Source organism: Aotus nancymaae, unplaced genomic scaffold (assembly GCF_030222135.1).
Source record: "Aotus nancymaae isolate 86718 unplaced genomic scaffold, 86718_ANA_hifiasm-v0.15.2.pri h1tg000079l, whole genome shotgun sequence".
Lineage (NCBI taxonomy): Eukaryota > Metazoa > Chordata > Mammalia > Primates > Aotidae > Aotus > Aotus nancymaae.
The window spans coordinates 20901765-20920172 of record NW_026988494.1 but is presented as its reverse complement, the minus strand read 5'-3'; the positions used below and the strand labels follow the sequence as shown (position 1 = coordinate 20920172).

Sequence of the window (18408 nt, the reverse complement as noted above, 5' to 3'; positions counted from 1 at the left end):
TGCTCCATCAGCCTCTCAACTGGTCCCTGAGTCTTTGGTCTTGATCCTTAATCCATTGTCCACACTGACTCCAGAATCTATGTTTTTTTGGGGGTGGGGGGTGGAACAAGGTCTCACTCTTCACCCAAGCTGGAGTACAGTGGCATGATTATGGCTCACTGCAGCCTCAACCTCCCAGGCTCAAGCAATCCTTACATCTTAGCCTCCTGAGTAGCTGAGACTACAGGTGTACACCACCACACCCAGCTAATTTTTTTGATTTTTTTGTAGCAACTTGGTCTTGCAGCGTTGCCCAGGCTGGCAACATTGCAAGACCAAGTCTCTACAAAAAAAAATCAAAAAAATTTCACTATATGAAAAAGATAAACAAAATTAAAAAGCATAAAACCAGGAAAATATTTGCATCTCATAGGTCAGGTTAGTAAAGAACTTTCCCTGTTAAATAAAATAGCTTTACAATACAAGAAAGGGCAAAGGCCAATCAGAAGCAATTCATCACATATAATATATAAGGCACTAAAAATTTTAAAATGTTCAACTTCATTAGTAATAAAAATGCAAATAAAGTAATAAAATGCAAATTAAAACAAGATGCTATTTTTCACATAACAAATTGGAAAAAAATTTTTTTTTAAGACAAAGTTTTGCTTTGCTCCCCAGGCTGGAGTGCAGTGCCACCATCTTGGCTCACTGCAACCTCCGCCTCCTGGGTTCAAGTGATTTTCCCACCTCAGCCTCCTGAGTAGCTGGGACTGCAGGCGCATGCCACTATACCCAGCTAATTTTTGTATTTTTAGTAGAGACAGGGTTTCACCATGTTGGCCAGGTTGGTCTTGAACTACTAACCTTAAATGATCCTCCCGCCTCAGGCTCCCAAAGTGCTGGGATTACAGGAATGAGCCACTGTGCCTGGCCCAGAAAACATTTTTAAAAGGTAACACTGTTGGTAGAATTGTAAACTAGCATAATTTCTCTGGAAACGGATTTGATGGCATCAATATTAAGAAGATATATATGGCCAGTGAAAAGATTCTCAACATTAGTCTTTAGGGAAATGCAAAAAAAGCCATATTAACTTACCTCTTCACTAGCCTACTAGAATAGCTAAAATTAAAGACTGCCAATACCAAGTGTTGACGAGGTTGGGAGCAACTGGATCTCTCACACATTGTGGGTGGGAGAGTAAAATGGTACAATTATTTTGGAAAACAGTTTGGACTTTTCTCATGAAGTTAAATATAATCTACTGTATGACCCAGTAAATCTACTCTTACGTATTTTACCCAAAAGCAATAAAAATCCACAGAGTGGAATACTATTCAGCTAATAAAAGAGAAATAATTACTGATACAGGCAACAATATGAATGAATCTCTAAAATACATGACATTGAGCAAAAGAAGTAAGCCACAAAATGGTATCTACTATATGATTTCATCTGTATAGGAAAAATGGTTGCATGATGTATGATTGAATGGAACAGTTGAGAAATACCATATTTTAGATTAGAAAAATATTTGATGACATGAGAAAAGCCTCAGGAGATACTGAAAAGTGAAAAAGCTAACATATAGCCATATATAGTATTGTCCCCATTTTTATTAACAAACATGACTGGCTCAGTCACTCGGGAAGCTTAGACAGGAGAATCACTTGAACCCAGGAGGCAGAGGTTGCAGTGAGGCAAGGTTTCACCATTGCACTCCAGCCTGAGTGACAGAGCAAAACTCCGTCTAAAAAACAAAAACATGGCCAGGCACAGGGGCTCACACCTGTAATCCCAGCACTTTGGAAACCAAGACAGGAAGATCCCTTGAGCTTAGGAGGTCGAGACCAGCCTGGGCTACATGGTGAAACCGCATCTCTATTAAAATAAATACAAGACCGGGCACAGTGGCTCACACCTGTAATCCTAGCACTTTGGAAGGCTGAGGTGGCAGATCACGAGGTTGAGAGATCAAGACCATCCTGGACAACATGGTGAAACCCTGTCTCTACTAAAAATACAAAAATTAGCTGGGCGTGGTGGTGTGCACCTGTAATTCCAGCTACTCGAGAGGCTGAGGCAGGAGAATGGCTTCAACCTGGGAGGTGGAGTTTGCAGTGAGCCAAGATTAAAAACTAGCTGGGCATGGTGTCGGACGCCTGTGTTCCCAGCTACTTGGGAGGCTGAGGTGGGGGGATCATGTGGGAGGCTGAGGTGGGCAGTCCCTGAGGTTGAGGCTGCAGTGAGTTGAAATCACATCACTGCACTCCAGCCTTGGTGACAGAGTGAGACCCTGTCTCAAAAAAAAAAAAAAAAAAACAAAGTAAGACAGGTATAGTGGTACTCACCTGTAGTCCCAGCTACTTGGGAGACTGAGGCAGGAGGATCTATTGAGCTCAGGCGTTTGAGGCCATATTACACTATTTTTATGCCTGTGAACAGCCACTACACTCTAGCCTGGGCAACATAGCAAGACTCTATTTCTTTAAAAATAAAAGACTCAAAGAAAATATTAATATACTCATCCAACAAGTATGAATTATGTGTGGACTATGTGCCAGGCACTGTGTTAGGAATATGGAAATGAACCCCAACTGACATAACTCATACCCTCACTGAGCATAATCTATCGAGGAGAAAAATGTGAACAGTAGCCATCACTTGGTGGTATAATAAAAAAAAAATTTTCTTTATCTTTCCAATTTTCTATGGTGAAAAATTATTGGTAAGTAAATAGGTGAAAATAAACCCAGGTGCAGTGGCTCATGACTGTAATCCCAGCACTTTGGGAGGCTGAGGCAGAAAGATCACTTGAGCCCAGGAGTTCCAAATCAGCCTGGGCAATGACATAGGGAGACCCCATCTTTATCAAAAAATTTTTTTAAAGTTAGCTGTGTGGCCAGCCATGATGGCTCATGCCTGTAATCCCAGCACTTTGGGAGGCTGAAGTGGGCGGATCACTTGAGGTCAGGAGTTTGAGACCAGCCTGGTCAAAATGGTGAAACCCTGTCTCTACCAAAAATACACACACACAAAAAAAATAGTCGGTGTTGTGGCACGTGCCTGTAATCCCAGCTACTCGGGAAGCTGAGGCAGGAGAATCGCTTGAACCTGGGAGGTGGAGGTTGCGGTGAGCCGAGATCGCGCCATTGAACTCCAGCCTGGGTGACAAGAGCAAGACTCTGTCTCAAAAAAATAAATAAATAAATTAGCTGGGCAAGGTGGTGAACACCTGTGGTCTCAGCTATTCAGGAGTCAGAGGTAGGAGGATCACTTGAACCCAGGGAGTTGAGGCTGAAGTGAACCATGCTCACACCACTGCACTACAGCCTGGGCAACAGAGCAAGACCTTGTTTAAAAAAAAGAAAGAAAGGAAGAAAAAAAGGAAGGGAGGGAGGGAGGGAAGGAAGGGAGGGAGCACTTTTCTTTATCTTCACGTATTTATTTATTTGTTTATTTATTGAGACAGGGTCTTGATCTGTCGCCCAGGCTGGAGTGCAGTGGCATGATCATAGCTCACTGCAGCCTCTATCTCTTTGGGCTCAAGTGATCCTGCAACCTCAGCCTGCTGAGTAGCTGGGACCACAGGCATGCCACCACCGTGTCCAGCTATTTTTTTTCTTTTTGTAGAGATGGGGGTCTTCCTATGTTGCCCACTCTGGTCTGGAACTCCTGGACTAAAGTCATCCTCCCACCTCAGCCTCACAAAGTGTTGGGATTAGAGGCATGAGCCACCGTACCAGCTGCTCTTTTCTTTTAAAGGCCTATTTCCAATAGAGTTAAACATTCATTTGCTTTCTCAATATCTTCTCTGATCAAAAGAAAACAAACAAAACATCTAGAGCCACTCCATGAAAATTTAAAAAGAAGAAAACTTGAACTGAGCTCCCTTCCCAAACAATTGTTTTCCATAACAGATAAGATTTAAGTTCATTGCTGGTGCAGTGGTGTTTTTAGACATCAATTCCCAGCAATCACTGGAAAGCCCAATTTCATTCAGCTGGTAGACCTATATCCACTTGGCCAGATGTCCAGTTGGTGAATTTTGTATCCCTCAACTTTTTTTTTTTTTTTTTACTTTCTGCATTGATAAGAAGACATAAATATTTGAAATAACCAAGATTCATGTTTAGCTATCATTTCTACAAATTTCTTCAAATCTGGGTTTCCTTTCTCCCCCACCCCCCCACCCCCAGACAGAGTCTCACTCTGTTGCCAAGGCTGGAGTGCAGTGATGTGATCTCGGCACACTGCACCCTCCAGCTCCTGGGTTCAAGCCATTCTCCTGCCTCAGCCTCCCGAGTAGCTGGAACTACAGGTGCGTACCACCATGCCCAGCTAATTTTCACCACGTTGACCAGGCTGGTCTTGATCTCTTGACTTCATGATTCACCCGCCTTGGCCTCCCAAAGTGCTGGGATTACAGGCATGAGCCACTGAGCCTGGCCATAAATCTGGGTTTCCTTCTTACAGGGCTTGTGAGCTTTGGAGTATTTCCTTATGAAACTCCCTAAGCACTTCCTAAACCTTAATTAATGACCAGCTCCTCTGAGACATAATTATGAACACTTTTAATTTAACAAAAGCATAGGGAATTCTTGTTTCCACTGTTGTGTAAAAGTAACCTGGCTTCAGTTCCTATTTATACGAAGCCATTAAATGTTAAACTTCTGTGTTAAATGCAGGTAAGAGAACTGTAGAATATTTTAAAAACTAGAGCAAAATGAGCATTTCTAAAATAGTTACACAGAACAAAAGGTATTTTATAATGTATAATCTGCAATTTTATATTAAAAGCATTACATAAATTATAACACCTACTATATCATATTTATATTTTATCATATACTATATTCATATCTTTCTTTCTTTTGTTTGAGACAGAGTCTCACACTGTTTCCCAGGCTGTAGTGCAGTGGTGCGATCTTGGCTCACTGCAACCTCTGCCTTCCAGGTCCAAGTGATTCTCCTGCCCCAGCCTCCCAAGTAGCTGGGATTACAGGCGTCTGCCACCATGCCCAGCTAATTTTTATATTTTTAGTAGAGACAGGGTTTTGGCATGTTGGCCAGGCTGGTCTCAAACTCCTGACATCAGGTGATCTGCCAGCCTCGGCCTCCCAAAGTGCTGGGATTACAGGTGTGAGCCACCGCGCCCGGCCTCATATCTTTCTATGAGTGCATTTAGTTTTGATTATACTACTTTGGAATGACCCCTCCCTCCCACAGTCTTGTGATCTAAAAAAATTACCAAGTCCAGATAAAATATATAATTTTTTGTAATTAGCAAAACATGGCCCAAATCAACATCCTACCCATAATGGCCTGATATCAATTAACAATTTCTTTGGATACATGTAAAAAAAATGCTCATGAAAGTTCTGCTAACTGGTAGGTGTAGATTTACAGGTTGATGTTCAGGCCATTGTTTGGGTAGTGTGAAAACCCGTCTTTTTTCCCCGACTTCTTTTTACAGGCATTGTGTAGGCAAACCCCTTAATGGCACTTCATCCCTTTGGTCTTCCCAGCAGAATCCCTTATGAAAACTGTGATAAGACAGTGGCTCATGTCTGTAATCCCAGGACTTTGGGAGTTCGAGGTGGGTGGATCATGAGGTCAGGAGTTCGAGACCAGCCTGGCCAACATGGTGAAAACCAGTCTCTACTAAAAATACAAAAAATACAGGCACCTGTAATCCCAGCTACTCGGGAGGCTGAGGCAGGAGAATAGCTTGAACCCTGGAGGTGGTGGTTGCAATGAGCCGAGGTGGCACCACTGCACTCCAGCCTGGGCGACAGAGCAAGATCCTGTGTCAAAAAAGAAAGAAAGAAAGAAAAAAAAAAAAAAGAATTGAGAGCCCCAAAGGTGCTGTCACTTCCTGCCTGTGATTATTGTTGTTTGGATCATTTCAGAACAGGAGAAAATGGTGGCAATCACTATATAACACAGTTGATCGTTCCACAGGTAAGGTACCAAGGTAAACAGTACTGGCATTCAAGTTGCTTGGGCCAAAAATTTAGAATCAGGGAGGCTTTCCACACACTGTATCCTGTCAAATTCCTCCCCCTACCGTCTGTTTTCCTATACAGCAGATCTTTCTAAACTTAAAGCATAAAACTGATTTGTCGTACCTCTGGTTAAAACCCTCCTGTGGGCCAAGGGCAATGGCTCACGCCTGTAATCCCAGCACTTTGGAAGGCTGAGGCAGCAGGATTACTTGAGCCAAGGAGTTGGAGACCAGACTAGGCAATGCAGTGAGGCGCCGTCTCTACACAAAAATTAAATTAGCCAGGTTGGCTGAGGTAGGAGGATCTCTTGAGTCCAGGAGTTTGAAGCTGCAGTGACCTATGACCCCATCTCTAAAACAAACAACAAACAAACAAAAACAACTCTCAAATGTCTTCTTTCCCGGAGTGGTCTGACTCCTGTCAACTTTGAGCTCAGACCAAACTTCTTCCCCCACGTCCGCTGCAATCCAGACAGACTGGCCTTGTTTCTGCTGTTTACACATACTGGCCTCAAATAGACCAAGCTTATTTCTGTCTCAGCATTCTTGCCTTGGCTGGCCCTTTGGCTTAGAACATTCTTCTCCCAGAGTCACAAAGCTCAACTCAAATGTCATCTGGTTAGAGCCCTTTCCTGACTACTGCTATGCCTGTCTGCCCATTCTTCACCTTACTACCCTGTGTTAATTTGTCTGTAGAGCTTGGTTTTTGCTTATTTCCCCTCACTCCTTAAGGGAAGAATCTTTGTCTTGTTCACTGCTATGTCATGCCATACCTGGCAAAGTTGGAGCTCAACAACTTGTTGAATGAATGGACTTCATTTTACTCTTGTCTGGAGCAGAAGTTTTTCACCTGGGGGCACAGGGGCTTCAAGAGATCATTCCCTTCTCTTCTACCTCCCGTCCCCATGCTGCTCCCAATTATAAATGAAATTAAAGTTTGAGTATATTTATACATGCTATGAATATATGAGCAATCATATATTTTTCAGATTCTCAAAGGTATCCAAAGAACAAAATGTTAATTACTACTAGTACAGAGTTTTAATTTATAAAGTACTTTTGCATATTTAGTTCTCATTATGCTTTTAAGGCTTTTTTCAGTAGAGACAGGTTTTCTCCATGTTGGTCATGCTGGTCTCAAACTTCTGACTTCAGATGATCTGCCCACCTCGGTCTCCCAAAGTGCTGGGATTACAGGCGTGAGCCACCACGTGAGCTACCTCGCCCGGTGAAACATGGTGAAACCCCAACTCTACTAAAAATACAAAAATTAGTCGGGCATGGCGGTGCACGCCTATAATTCCAGCTACCTGAGAGGCAGAAGTTGCAGTGAGCCGAGATTGTGCCACTGCACTACAGCCTGGGCAACAGAGTGAGACTCTGTCTCCAAAATAAATAAATAAATAAATGAAATAAAATTATAGTTCCTACTGTATATTTAGGTGCGGAGAGGTTAAACTTGTTAGAGGTCACACAGATAGTCAATGATGGAATTGACACAAATCCGTTCTTATGGATGCAAAAATCCTGTGTTCTTTCTGAAGACAAAGACACAATCCAGAATTCTGGGGAAGTAGGTTTGCATTGGTGCTTACTTTTGTTTGCTCAAAAATTACCAAACATCAACATTTTCCCAAGGATTTTCCTATTTAAACTAGTTTATAAGGCTGCTTTAAGTTTTTCAGTGAATAAACATTATCATCAGTTAGATCAAGCAGTCTTCCATGCAGTCAGCCTCCATTTCAAACAAAATATTAAAGGAACGTACGGACCGAGGAACACAAAATTATTTTCTACTAGGCTAAGTTAAGCATAATTAGAAAAAGAGAGTTGTAGGAGTATACCTTAAAGCCAAATAAAGATGATATTGATATCTCTATTTAGATTTTTTTTTTGAGACGGAGTTCCATTCTTTCGCCCAGGCTGCAGTGTAGAGGTGCGATGTCGGCTCACTGCAACCTCCGCACCCCGGGTCCAAGTGATTCTCCTGCCTCAGCCTCCTGAATAGCTGACATTATGGACGCACAGCTAATTTTTATGCGTTTAGTAGAGACAGGGTTTCACCACGTTTGCCAAGCTGATCTCAAACTCCTGACCTCAGGAGATCCACCCACCTCGGCCTCCCAAAGTGCTAGGATTACAGGCGTGAGGCACTGCACCCAGACATTTTTTTTTTTTTTTTTTGGTAGAGACAGGTCTCACCGTTGCCCAGGCTGGTCTCAAATACCTGGCCTCACGCAATCCTCCTGTCTCAGCCTCCCAAAGCACTGGGATTGCAGGTGTAAGCCACTGCACTCAGCCTGTTCAGATTTTACCTACCCTTTTTTAGAATATATCATTACAGAATATATCAGTATAGAATAATCATCTATACTGAAAAATCAGTATGATCCTTTTTTAAAAAAAAATCAGCTTTCCCAGAAAAGAAAAATTTAAATTCCATATCTCTCTCTCCTGTTCTTTTGATTTTCAAGAGGGGGAAAGAACCCTCCATTATTTGCAGAATTACTACAATGCTTCAATTGTGCGAATTTGGCAGCTTAAGATATTTCACTTCAAGGGCCACATCTGTAGAATACAACCAGACAATGGCTTCAAAAGAGCTTGATTTATAAACCCCAAGAAGTTATAGAGAACATGCCACTTGAAAGAATCGCCTATTCTGGGAGGACGCTCAAGATCAAAGAGATTTTTTTTCTTCTTTACTAGCATCTATAATTAAAGACCTAATCCTTTATTTTAAGCAAGAAAACGATTCCCTTTATTGAATTAGTTGTTTTCCTTCTTAAAATCCAAAAATTAAAAAACCCAAAAACAACAACAACAACAAAATAATAAATAAATAAAATCCAAAGGTTGACATCATGTTTTTGGGTGGAATTTCGAATTAATTAGCTTGAGTCATTCTTTGATTTTGATGCATTTAAAATGTTAGCCAAATGCAGGAAGGCAAACCATATTTTAAGAGAGCATGGGGCCGGGTGCAGTGGCTCACGCCTGTAATCTGAGCACTTTGGGAGGCCGAGGTGGGTGGATCACCTGAGGTCAGGAGTTCAAGACCAGCCTGACCAACATGGTGAAACCCCGTCTCTACTAAAAATACAAAAATTAGCTGGGTGTGGTGGCTTATGCCTGTAATCCCAGCTACTTGGGAGGCTGAGCAGGAGAATCGCCTGAACCCGGGAGGCGGAGGTTGCAGTGAGCCGAGATTGCACCATTGCACTCCAGCCTGGGTGAGAAGAGCAAAACTCTGTCACAAAATAAATAAATAAATAAATGAAAAATAAGGGCACATGGCCAGTCACAGTGGCTCACACCTGTAACCCAGCACTTTGGAATGCCAAGGTGGGTGTATCAACTAAGGTCAGGAGGTCACTACCAGCCTGGCCAACATGGCAAAACCTCATCTCTACTAAAAACACAAAAATTAGCTGGGCATAGCAGCACACACCTGAAAACCCAGTTACTTGGGAAGCTGAGGCAGGAGAATTGGTTAAACCCAGGAGGCGGAGGTTGCAGTGAGCTGAGATTGTACCTCTGCACTCCAGCCTGGGCAACAAAGTGAGACTCTATCTCAAAAAAAAGGTCTGGGTGCAGTGACTCACACCTGTAATCCCAGCACTTTGGGATGCCGAGGTGGGTGGATCACCTGAGGTCAGGAGTTCAAGACTAGCCTGGCCAACATGGTGAAACCCCATCTCTACTGAAAATACAAAAAAATAGCCGGGCATAGTGGCAGGCGCCTGTAATCCCAGCTAACCAGGAGGCTGAGGCAGGAGAATTGCTTGAACCCAGGAGGTGGAGTTAGCAGTGAACCGAGATCACGCCACTACACTCCAGCCCTCCACTGCACTCCACACAGTGAGACTTTGCCTCCAAATAAAAAAAAAAAAAGAGCATATCATTTAGAATTACTTCATCAAAAAAATTTCTTGTCAGGAGCCTCCTCTGGGAGATTCCTGATGGCTTTGTGTCACACGAATGCATTTGTGAAAACCTGTGTGGATTATTGCCAGAGTTTATTCTTAGGGAATCTTAATGTTCCAAAGACCCACAAGTAAATCAGTTATAGAAAAATATCTAGAGAGGCTAGGTGCAGTGTGGTGCACGTCTATCATCCCAGTACTTTGGGAGGCCTAGGCAGGAGGATTGCTTGAGCCTAGGAGTTTGAGACCAGCTTGGGCAACTTAGCGAGACCTCTTTTCCACTAAAAATAAAAAAAAATTAGCCAGGTGTGGTGGTGCATGCCTGTAGCCCCAGCTAATTGGGAGGCCGATTAGTAGGAGAATCACTTGAGCCCAGGAGGTTAAGGCTGCACTGAGCCATGATCGCGCAACTGTACTCCAGCCTGGGTGACAGAGCAAAGTAAAACAAACAAACAAACAAACAAATCTAGAGCCTCGTAGAAGAACTTCTTGGCTTATGATTCCCAGCGTCAGAACACTTCGGGGTTATTCCTTAACCATAACTGACACTACCATCTCAAAATCTGACCCACCGCTGGGTCAAGGATTGCTGTTATAAAGGAGGATAGGATACTCTGTTAACTCCCTTCTTTCATTTAAAATAAACCCTGAATAGACGTCTGGCAAGAAGAGGTTGTGATGTTGAAAAGAAATAAAAATGTTTTTTGGCTGGAAGTTCTTAACATACTTAGCTGAAGGCTGATAAGGACCTTTGAATCGTTCCCAACCACTGATTTTTTTCCACTACTGAAAAAAAAGGTCGGTCGGGCGAGGTGGCTCATGCCTGTAATCCCAGTACTTTGGGAGGCTGAGGTGGGTGGATCACCCGAGGTCGGGAGTTCGAGACCAGCCTGGCCAATATGGAGAAACCCCGTCTCTAGTTAAAAATACAAAATTAGCTGGGCATGGTGGCAGATGCCTGTAATCCCAGCTACTGAGGAAGCTGAGACAGGAGAATCGCTTGAACCCAGGAGGCGGAGGTTGCAGTGAGTCGAGATTGTACCATTGCACTCCGGCCTGGGCAACAAGAGCGAAACTCCAGCTGAAAGCCACCAATGACGAATGAAATGTTCCCAAAGAACAGCAGTTACAATTCCAGAGGATAAAAGGGATTCACTCCTCCTGGGATTTGAACCTGTCACTCTTCAGAAGTCTAGGTATTTCACCCTAGATCATGAGGAGTACAAAATCTTTCAAATAGATGAGCATTTTGTTTTTCCACACATCAAAAACACGAGGTCCCGATTTAGTGTGTTTGTTATTTCTTGAAATGGGTTTTGCCCAAATCCGATCCAAGCATCATCGCTGAATGGTAAAGTGCACAGAAGGAACAAAAGAGAACACTCATTATAGCAGTTTTTGAATTTCAGTTATTTCACCTTCCACCAAAAATGTCCTAGATGGCTTAGCTGATTAAGAGTATTACCAGGAGATGGCTAAGGTCAAGGTTTTAATCTACTTAATGGCCTGTTTACGTTGCTTAGCTCTGTTCCATGCGGGCCACAAGTACACCTCTCTCAAACTTACGTTTCTAAATAAAGGTAGACCGAGTAATAAAGCATAAGTGAAACCATCACCAATGACAGGAAGATACAACAAGAACTGCTTGCCATGGAAAAGGAACATTTCCACCAACACAGAACTTAAAAGCATTTCATTTAGTCTCCTCTTTTTTTGAGACGGAGTCTTGCTCTGTTGCCCAGGCTGGAGTGCAATAGTGCAATCTCTGCTCACTGCAACCTCTGCCTCCTGGGTTCAGGCGATTCTCCTGCCTCAGCCTCTCGAGTATCTGGGATTACAGGCGCTGACCATCATGCCCAGTTAATTTTTGTATTTTTAATAGGGATGGGGTTTCACCATGTTGGCCAGGTTGGCCTCGAACTCCTGATCTCAAGTGATCCACCTGCCTTAGTCTCCCAAAGTGCTGGGATTACAGGCATGAGCCACTGCACGTGGCTCATTGAGTCTTTTCATTCATTCTTTCCATGTGATCAGTGCTGACATCACAAAAAGAAATCAGTTACAGCCTCCACCCAGAAGGAAATTGGTATGCAAAGAACAGCAGTTACAATGCAAGTCCTGTTACTGAGGTATGCAGAGACAGACACCTGGGAAGGCAGGAGAGACTGTGCGCAGAAGAGGACTTTGAGGTGTCAGGAGCTGAAGGGCAGAGTCGTTTTGAACAGCAAACAGCAGAGTATATGAAGTAATGCAATTAAAAGACCAACACGAGCCACTTCATATACTATTCTTGTTTTTTGTTGTTGTTTTTTGAGATGAAGCCTCAGCTGTCACCTGGCTGGAGTGCAATGGCACCATCTCAGCTCACTGCAACCTCTGCCTCCTGGGCTCAAGCGATTCTCGTGCCTCAACCTCCTGAGCAGCTGGGATTACAGGCATGCACCACTACACCCAGCTAATTTTTGTTTTTCTAGTTAGAGGCGGGGTTTCACCATGTGGCCAGGCTGGTCTCAATCTCCTGACCTCAAGTGATCCACCCACCTTGGCCTCTCAAAGTGCTGGGATTACAGGAGTGAGCCACCGTGTCTGGCCCATTATTCCTGTTTTAACAAAGGAAGGACTATCAGGCATTTGGAAATCTCTAATGGAGGTAGTCATAAAATTGAACCAACTTTTTTTTTTTTTGAATCTTACTGCTCATTTCTGTTGTTAAAGAAAAACAGATCCCCGACCCTGCAACTAAATTGGAAAGAAAACAGCTTTAGAATTTTAAGTCTCATTGACAGAGGGCCTTCTCCCTGTAAGACATAGAGATGTGGCTTCAACGAACTAAGCACACATTGCAAGTTTCAAGTTTATATAAGAGAAAACAGCGTGATAGAAAAGTCTTCTTGGAAACACTGCAATTTTTTTTTTAATCATTCAACAGGGTGCCATCATAGCCTCCATAAAAGAGAAACGAATCATTTTTGGCCAGGCTGGGTGATTCCCGCCTATAATCCCAGCACTTTGGGAAGCCAAGCGTTCAAGGCCAGCTTGGGCAATAGCAAGATGTTTCTATTAAAAAAAATAAAAAATAAAAAATTAGTCAGGCATGGTGGTGTGCGCCTCTAGTCCCAGCTACTCGAAAGGTTAAGGCGGGAGGATTGCTTGAGCCTGGGAGTTCAAGCCTACTCTTTCTGTAGATATATATAAAACTAGATAGATATAGATATATCTATAGAGAGAGAAACCAATTAGTTTTAAAATGAGAATAGGCTGGGCACGGTGGCTCTTACCTGTAATCTCAGCATTTTGAGAGGCAGGCTAATCATCTGAGGTCGGGAGTTCTGAGACCATCCTGGCCAACATGGCACAACGCTGTCTCTACTAAAAATTAAAAAATTAGCTGGGCATGGTTGCGCATGCCTGTAGTCCCAGCTACTTGGGAGGCTGAGGCGGGTGGATCACCTGTAGTCAGGAGTTTTGAGACCAGCCTGGACAACATGGTGAAACCCCATTTCTACTAAAAATACAAAATTTACCCAGGCGTGGTGGCAGGCATCTACGCAGGAGAATTGCTTGAACCTGGGAGTCAGAGGTTGCAGTGAGCCGAGATCGCACCACTGCACTGCAGCCTGGGTGACAAGAGCAAGACTCTGTCTCAAAAAAAAAACAAAAAAAACAAAAAAAAAAGATTCCTTCTAAATCCCAGTCAAATGTTAAACCAGACCTGGTAAAACAAAACTTTGTATGTCAGTGAGACGCCATCGCCACCTTGTGTTCAACAGCCTTCATTACATCATGTTTACTGCAAATGATCACAGGAGGCACTCAACAATTACAGAATATAGCTTTATTTATAGAATCTTACAAATAAAACATTTACAGTCCACATAAGTTAATTTTCTTTTCTAATTTCTTCTCATAACACCTGAGTTGTTTAAAAAAATACTGTGATGGAATTGCAGAACTGTAAAGGGAAATATGAACAATAAAATCCTAACCTCTCTTGCAAAAATCAGACAACTATTTATAAAGCAGATGCTCCACATGTTACCATCTGTTTGGAAGAAGACTTACTATAATCAGTTCATAATCAGTTCTTACGCTACCCAAACAGAGAAGCCTTCTTTTTAAAACGCAAGGTTAAGGACCAACGAAGCACAGCTCCAATTTGACACTAGACACAAAATACCTTTGGGGGCAAAGACGGGGCAAGCTCCGTGCCAGTGGTGAGTGGAGCAGAAGCAGAACTCCTGTCCCTGCCTCACCGTTCCTGCATCTGACATACACTTTCCTTGCTAATTTCTTAATAGGAGCTGGTGCATCTGGGTGAAAAAGTCCTCCAACGACTCGCTACTCCTTAGACTTCTACTATGTACAAATACTTAAGACAGCAAATTCAACACCTAAAAAGCAAAAGAAATTGCCACATTTTTGACTTATGAGGCAAAGCGGTTGCCACAATCAGTGGCAACTCAAGTCCGATGATGTGAGCGTCTCCACCTCTCCTAAGCTCCAACTAGGACTGACCTCTGTGCCAATTACAGTTTAAAGAGGATTTCCCTTTGAGGCAGCTGTCTACGAAAGGAAATTCCTTTAGGTAATATAGGTGTGCACAGAAAGGGAAAGCACCCTATTTCATATTTCATTGTTCAATTTCTTAAAGATTATAGCTTTGAGCTCCTCTTCTAAGATAGAAATCCACTAACTCTAACTTAGTATTCTACCCCAAAACAAAGGGAATTATGTTTAAGGAATGGCGGGGTCTATTGGGAATGCTAAAATTATAAATTTAATACATCAGTGCGACTTAGGTAAAAGCAAAATCTTCCAGAGTCTTACACTTTTGAGTTATTTTCTGCTAGCTCCCGAAAGCAGTTTGAGAAAAATAAAACAGAAAAGACGAAGAACCATTTTAAAACAACAACAATAACAGTGACAATATAAAAAGTTAGATTCCAACATTCAAGGAATTGGTTCTTTGGTAAAACTGGACCATAACCCTACCAGGAGTCAGTCCTGATGTTTAATCTAGAATCTCCATCACTGAAATCTTCCTTCTTCAGCACATTCTCAAATGTATTGAAGCCAACAGGCAAGATAAGAAAAAAACTTAAAAAGTATCATCAGCAGTTTTCCTGCTCATGCTCTTTTCAAGAATATTCCTGGTTTGAGAGATGTCTCCCAAGAAGAGAAAACAAAATCGATGCTGCTTGTGATTACTGAGAGTGGACAGCTTTTCTATGTGAGAAGAGAAAAACTCAGGCATTGGTAATGAACCAGTACTCCTGCCGGCCATGCACGTGAATCAGTTTGCAAACATGGCCCCTGAGCTGCAACTGCGGGCACCACTAGGAAAGGCTTCTGGAGAGACAGGCTCCCCAAAGTGGCTGAAGAATCTCACATTATCAATATGATAATAATAAATCAATTCACCTAGTGAACCTGGAGATGAGCTCCCCTTGAAGCCAGAGCTCGGAGGCAAGGGCTCCACAGTGCCAGAGGCTGGCCTACAGTTTTGCAGACAAGTGTCTCCAGCCATTTTCTGAAGAGAGTTAAAAGATCAGTTCATATTCAATTCAATACAGGATTTGACTTTTTTTTTTTTTTTTGCAAGGAAACAGTAACCTAGACAGGTCATTAAAAAGCCATGTGCAGCATAATCCTAAGGCCCGCCATTCTGCAAACATCTGTGATGCCCTAAGTGAAGTCTATGACCTTACATTTCAGAGACCCCTGTTAGTCATGCTTTGATTTATGGAAGCAGCAAATCCTAAATTTTGCCTGCACTGATTCCATTTCTGATTACCCTGTCTAAGTACAGCATAAACGGCACCCCAGTTCTGCAAGTCAGCTTGCCACTCTACAGACATCTCAACGGGAGGAGGATAGTTTGTGCAGTCTCCCCTCTAACACAAGGTCTCAAATGTGCTCCGAATGTGCTTCTAGGGAGGCAGCTACCAAGTCTTGTAGAAGATGGCAGTGGGGAAGAGGAGGGAAGAATCACAGCCAAACCAACTGTTTTCTTGTAGACAGCCTGACCCTCTGTTCTATCAGTGTTCATCTAAAAGAGGTCCAGGCAGCCACACCTCCACGTTAGCTCACCTGACAGCCATGAAACACCGGGTGCTGTTACAAAATCAATACCTGGCCGGGCGCGGTGGCTCACGCCTGTAATCCCAGCACTTTGGGAGGCCGAGGTGGGTGGATCATCTGAGGTCATGAGTTCGAGAACATGAGTTTGAGATCATGAGTTTGGGAGGTGGATCATCTGAGGTCATGTGTTTGAGACCAACCTGGCCAACATGGCGAAACCTCCTCTCTACTAAAAATACAAAAACTAGCCAGGCAGAGTGGCTCACGCCTGTAATCTCAGCTACTTGGGAGGCTGAGGCAGGAGAATCACTTGAAGACGGGAGGCAGACGTTGCAGTGGGCTGAGATCGAGCCATTGCAATCCAGCCTGGGCGACAGAGTAGGACTGTCTCAAAGAACAAAAACAAAAAACAAAACCAAACCCAGCCTCTCAGTAGGAACAAGTGACCATCCTGACAAGACACACAGCAGTGGTTCGACTTCCTCTCCCTCTCAGGATGAACCCTGCCTCGCCCCTCACCCTGCTCGTGTTCTGACTTCAGGTTCTCTTTGAGAGAAGTAATAGATAATTAAACAGACTTTGAAAAAACGGGAAGGCTTCCTGTCTCCTGTCTCTTCTTTCTGTTGGCCAGCTGGAGGTCCAGGGTGCCCAGCTAGAGTCATGGCCCCACGCTATGGATTCAACTCTTGATATTTCTAGCCAAGTTATAACCACCGGCTCTATTTTTGCATTCTGGGTAAAGGATTCAAAACCTTTAAGCACTGGTTCCAAGAGAAGGAGGCCAAGGTAATCAGAGAAAAAAGTCAGGCTTGTCTTACAAGCTGCATTCAGGTTCCAGAGTCACTGAGAGAAAAGGAGGTGAGGAGAGGGCAAGAGGCACTAGCTAGAGGCTGGTTACCAGGGCAGCTTATTCCTAGGATAGAGCGTTTTACAAACTGCTGACATTTGAATGCAGGAATACAGTCTGTGTCAGTTTTGAATGGAACGGCCTCTTCTGTGGTGCTTTTGGGACGCTGAGTCCTCGGGCTGGGGATCGGGCAGCCTAGGGCCCGACTTCCGGTCCCACAGGCTCTTGGCAGGGCCCTACCCAATCTGGATCTGTCCTGAATACATGGTGAGGACCAGCATGATGGTGAATCCAGTCAAGAGGCCCAGGTTCTGGATGACAAAGGGAATCAAGATGCTGCCTTTCCTTTCATCCTCTTGGCAGACCTCATTCATCTCAGGGAACTGAGAAAGAAGCGAGAAACAATATAGCTGCAATTCCTTCCTTAATCTTGTAAGTCCAGGGCAATTCAGTGATGGAGATACAGATCAGGTTGGTTCGACAAAGAAAATTAACAGGGCCAGGGGCAGTGGCTCACTAATCCCGGCACTTTGGGAGGCTGAGATGGATCTGAGATGGGTGGATCACCTGAGGTCAGGAGTTCGAGACCAACATGGCAAAACCCTATCTCTACTAAAATACAAAAAAAAGTAGCCAGCCATGGTGGTGGGCGCCTGTAATTCCAACTACTTGGGAGGCTGGGGCAGGAGAATTGCTTGAACCCGGGAGGAGGAGGTTGTGGTGAGCCAAGGTCACGCCATTGCACTCTAACCTGGGCGACAGAGCAAGACTCCGTCTCAAAAAAAAAAAAATTAGCTGGGCATGGTGGTGCACACCTATATTCCCAGCTACTTGGGAGGCTGAGGCAGGAGAAGGAGAATAGCTTGAACCCGGCACACAATGAGTGGAGATCCCGCCACTGAACTCCTGCCTGGACAACAGAGCAAGCCTCCATCTCAAAAACAAAAACAAAATTAAAAAAAAAGAAAATTAACAATAGCAGGTGTTGTCTTTACAATAATGTAGGCAAAACAAAGTATTCAATATGTATGTGGCTCTGGACGAGTTTAGAAACTGGCTAAAAACAAATGTACTCTAATTAAAAAAATAAACTTTTTATTCTAGACTTCTTTTTCCTTTCTCGAGACAGGTTCTCACTCTGTTGCCCAGGCTCGAGTGCAGTGGTACGGTCATAGCTCACTGCAGCCTCGAACTCCTGGGCTCGAGCAATCATCCCACTTCAGCCTCCTGAGTAGCTCTGCAGCTGCCTGCCACCATGCCTGGCCTTCCTGTGGACTTTAAACACTTGAAGAGGTCTTTTTACTACCAAGATGTTATCAACAGGTTAGATGCAGTGGCTCACACCTATAATCCCAGCACTTTGGGAGGCTGAGATGGGAGGATCCCTTGAGGCCAGAAGTTCAAGATCAGCCTAGGCAACACAGAGAGTCCATTCAATAAAAATTCAAAACATCAGCTGGGCATGGTGGCTGGAGTCTGCAGTCCTAGCTGCTTGGGAGACTGAGGGAGGAGGATTGCTTAAGCACTGGAGTTCAAGGCTGCAGTGACCTATGATCACACACTGC

General features: G+C 43.6%; 1 protein-coding gene across 5 annotated transcripts in view; it reads right to left on the bottom strand.

Annotated features, from left to right (window-relative positions):
* Positions 1 to 13735: 13735 nt before the first annotated feature.
* The window catches only part of SLC39A14 (solute carrier family 39 member 14), a 57793-nt gene continuing 53120 nt past the window's right edge, over positions 13736 to 18408 (bottom strand). For all 5 annotated transcript variants that reach the window (XM_064368843.1, XM_064368845.1, XM_064368842.1 and 2 more), the window contains exon 9: positions 13736 to 17226. In XM_064368843.1, coding sequence (XP_064224913.1) covers positions 17080 to 17226 — 147 coding nt within the window. In that variant the 3' untranslated portion in view covers positions 13736 to 17079. The remainder of the gene's footprint in view (positions 17227 to 18408) is intronic.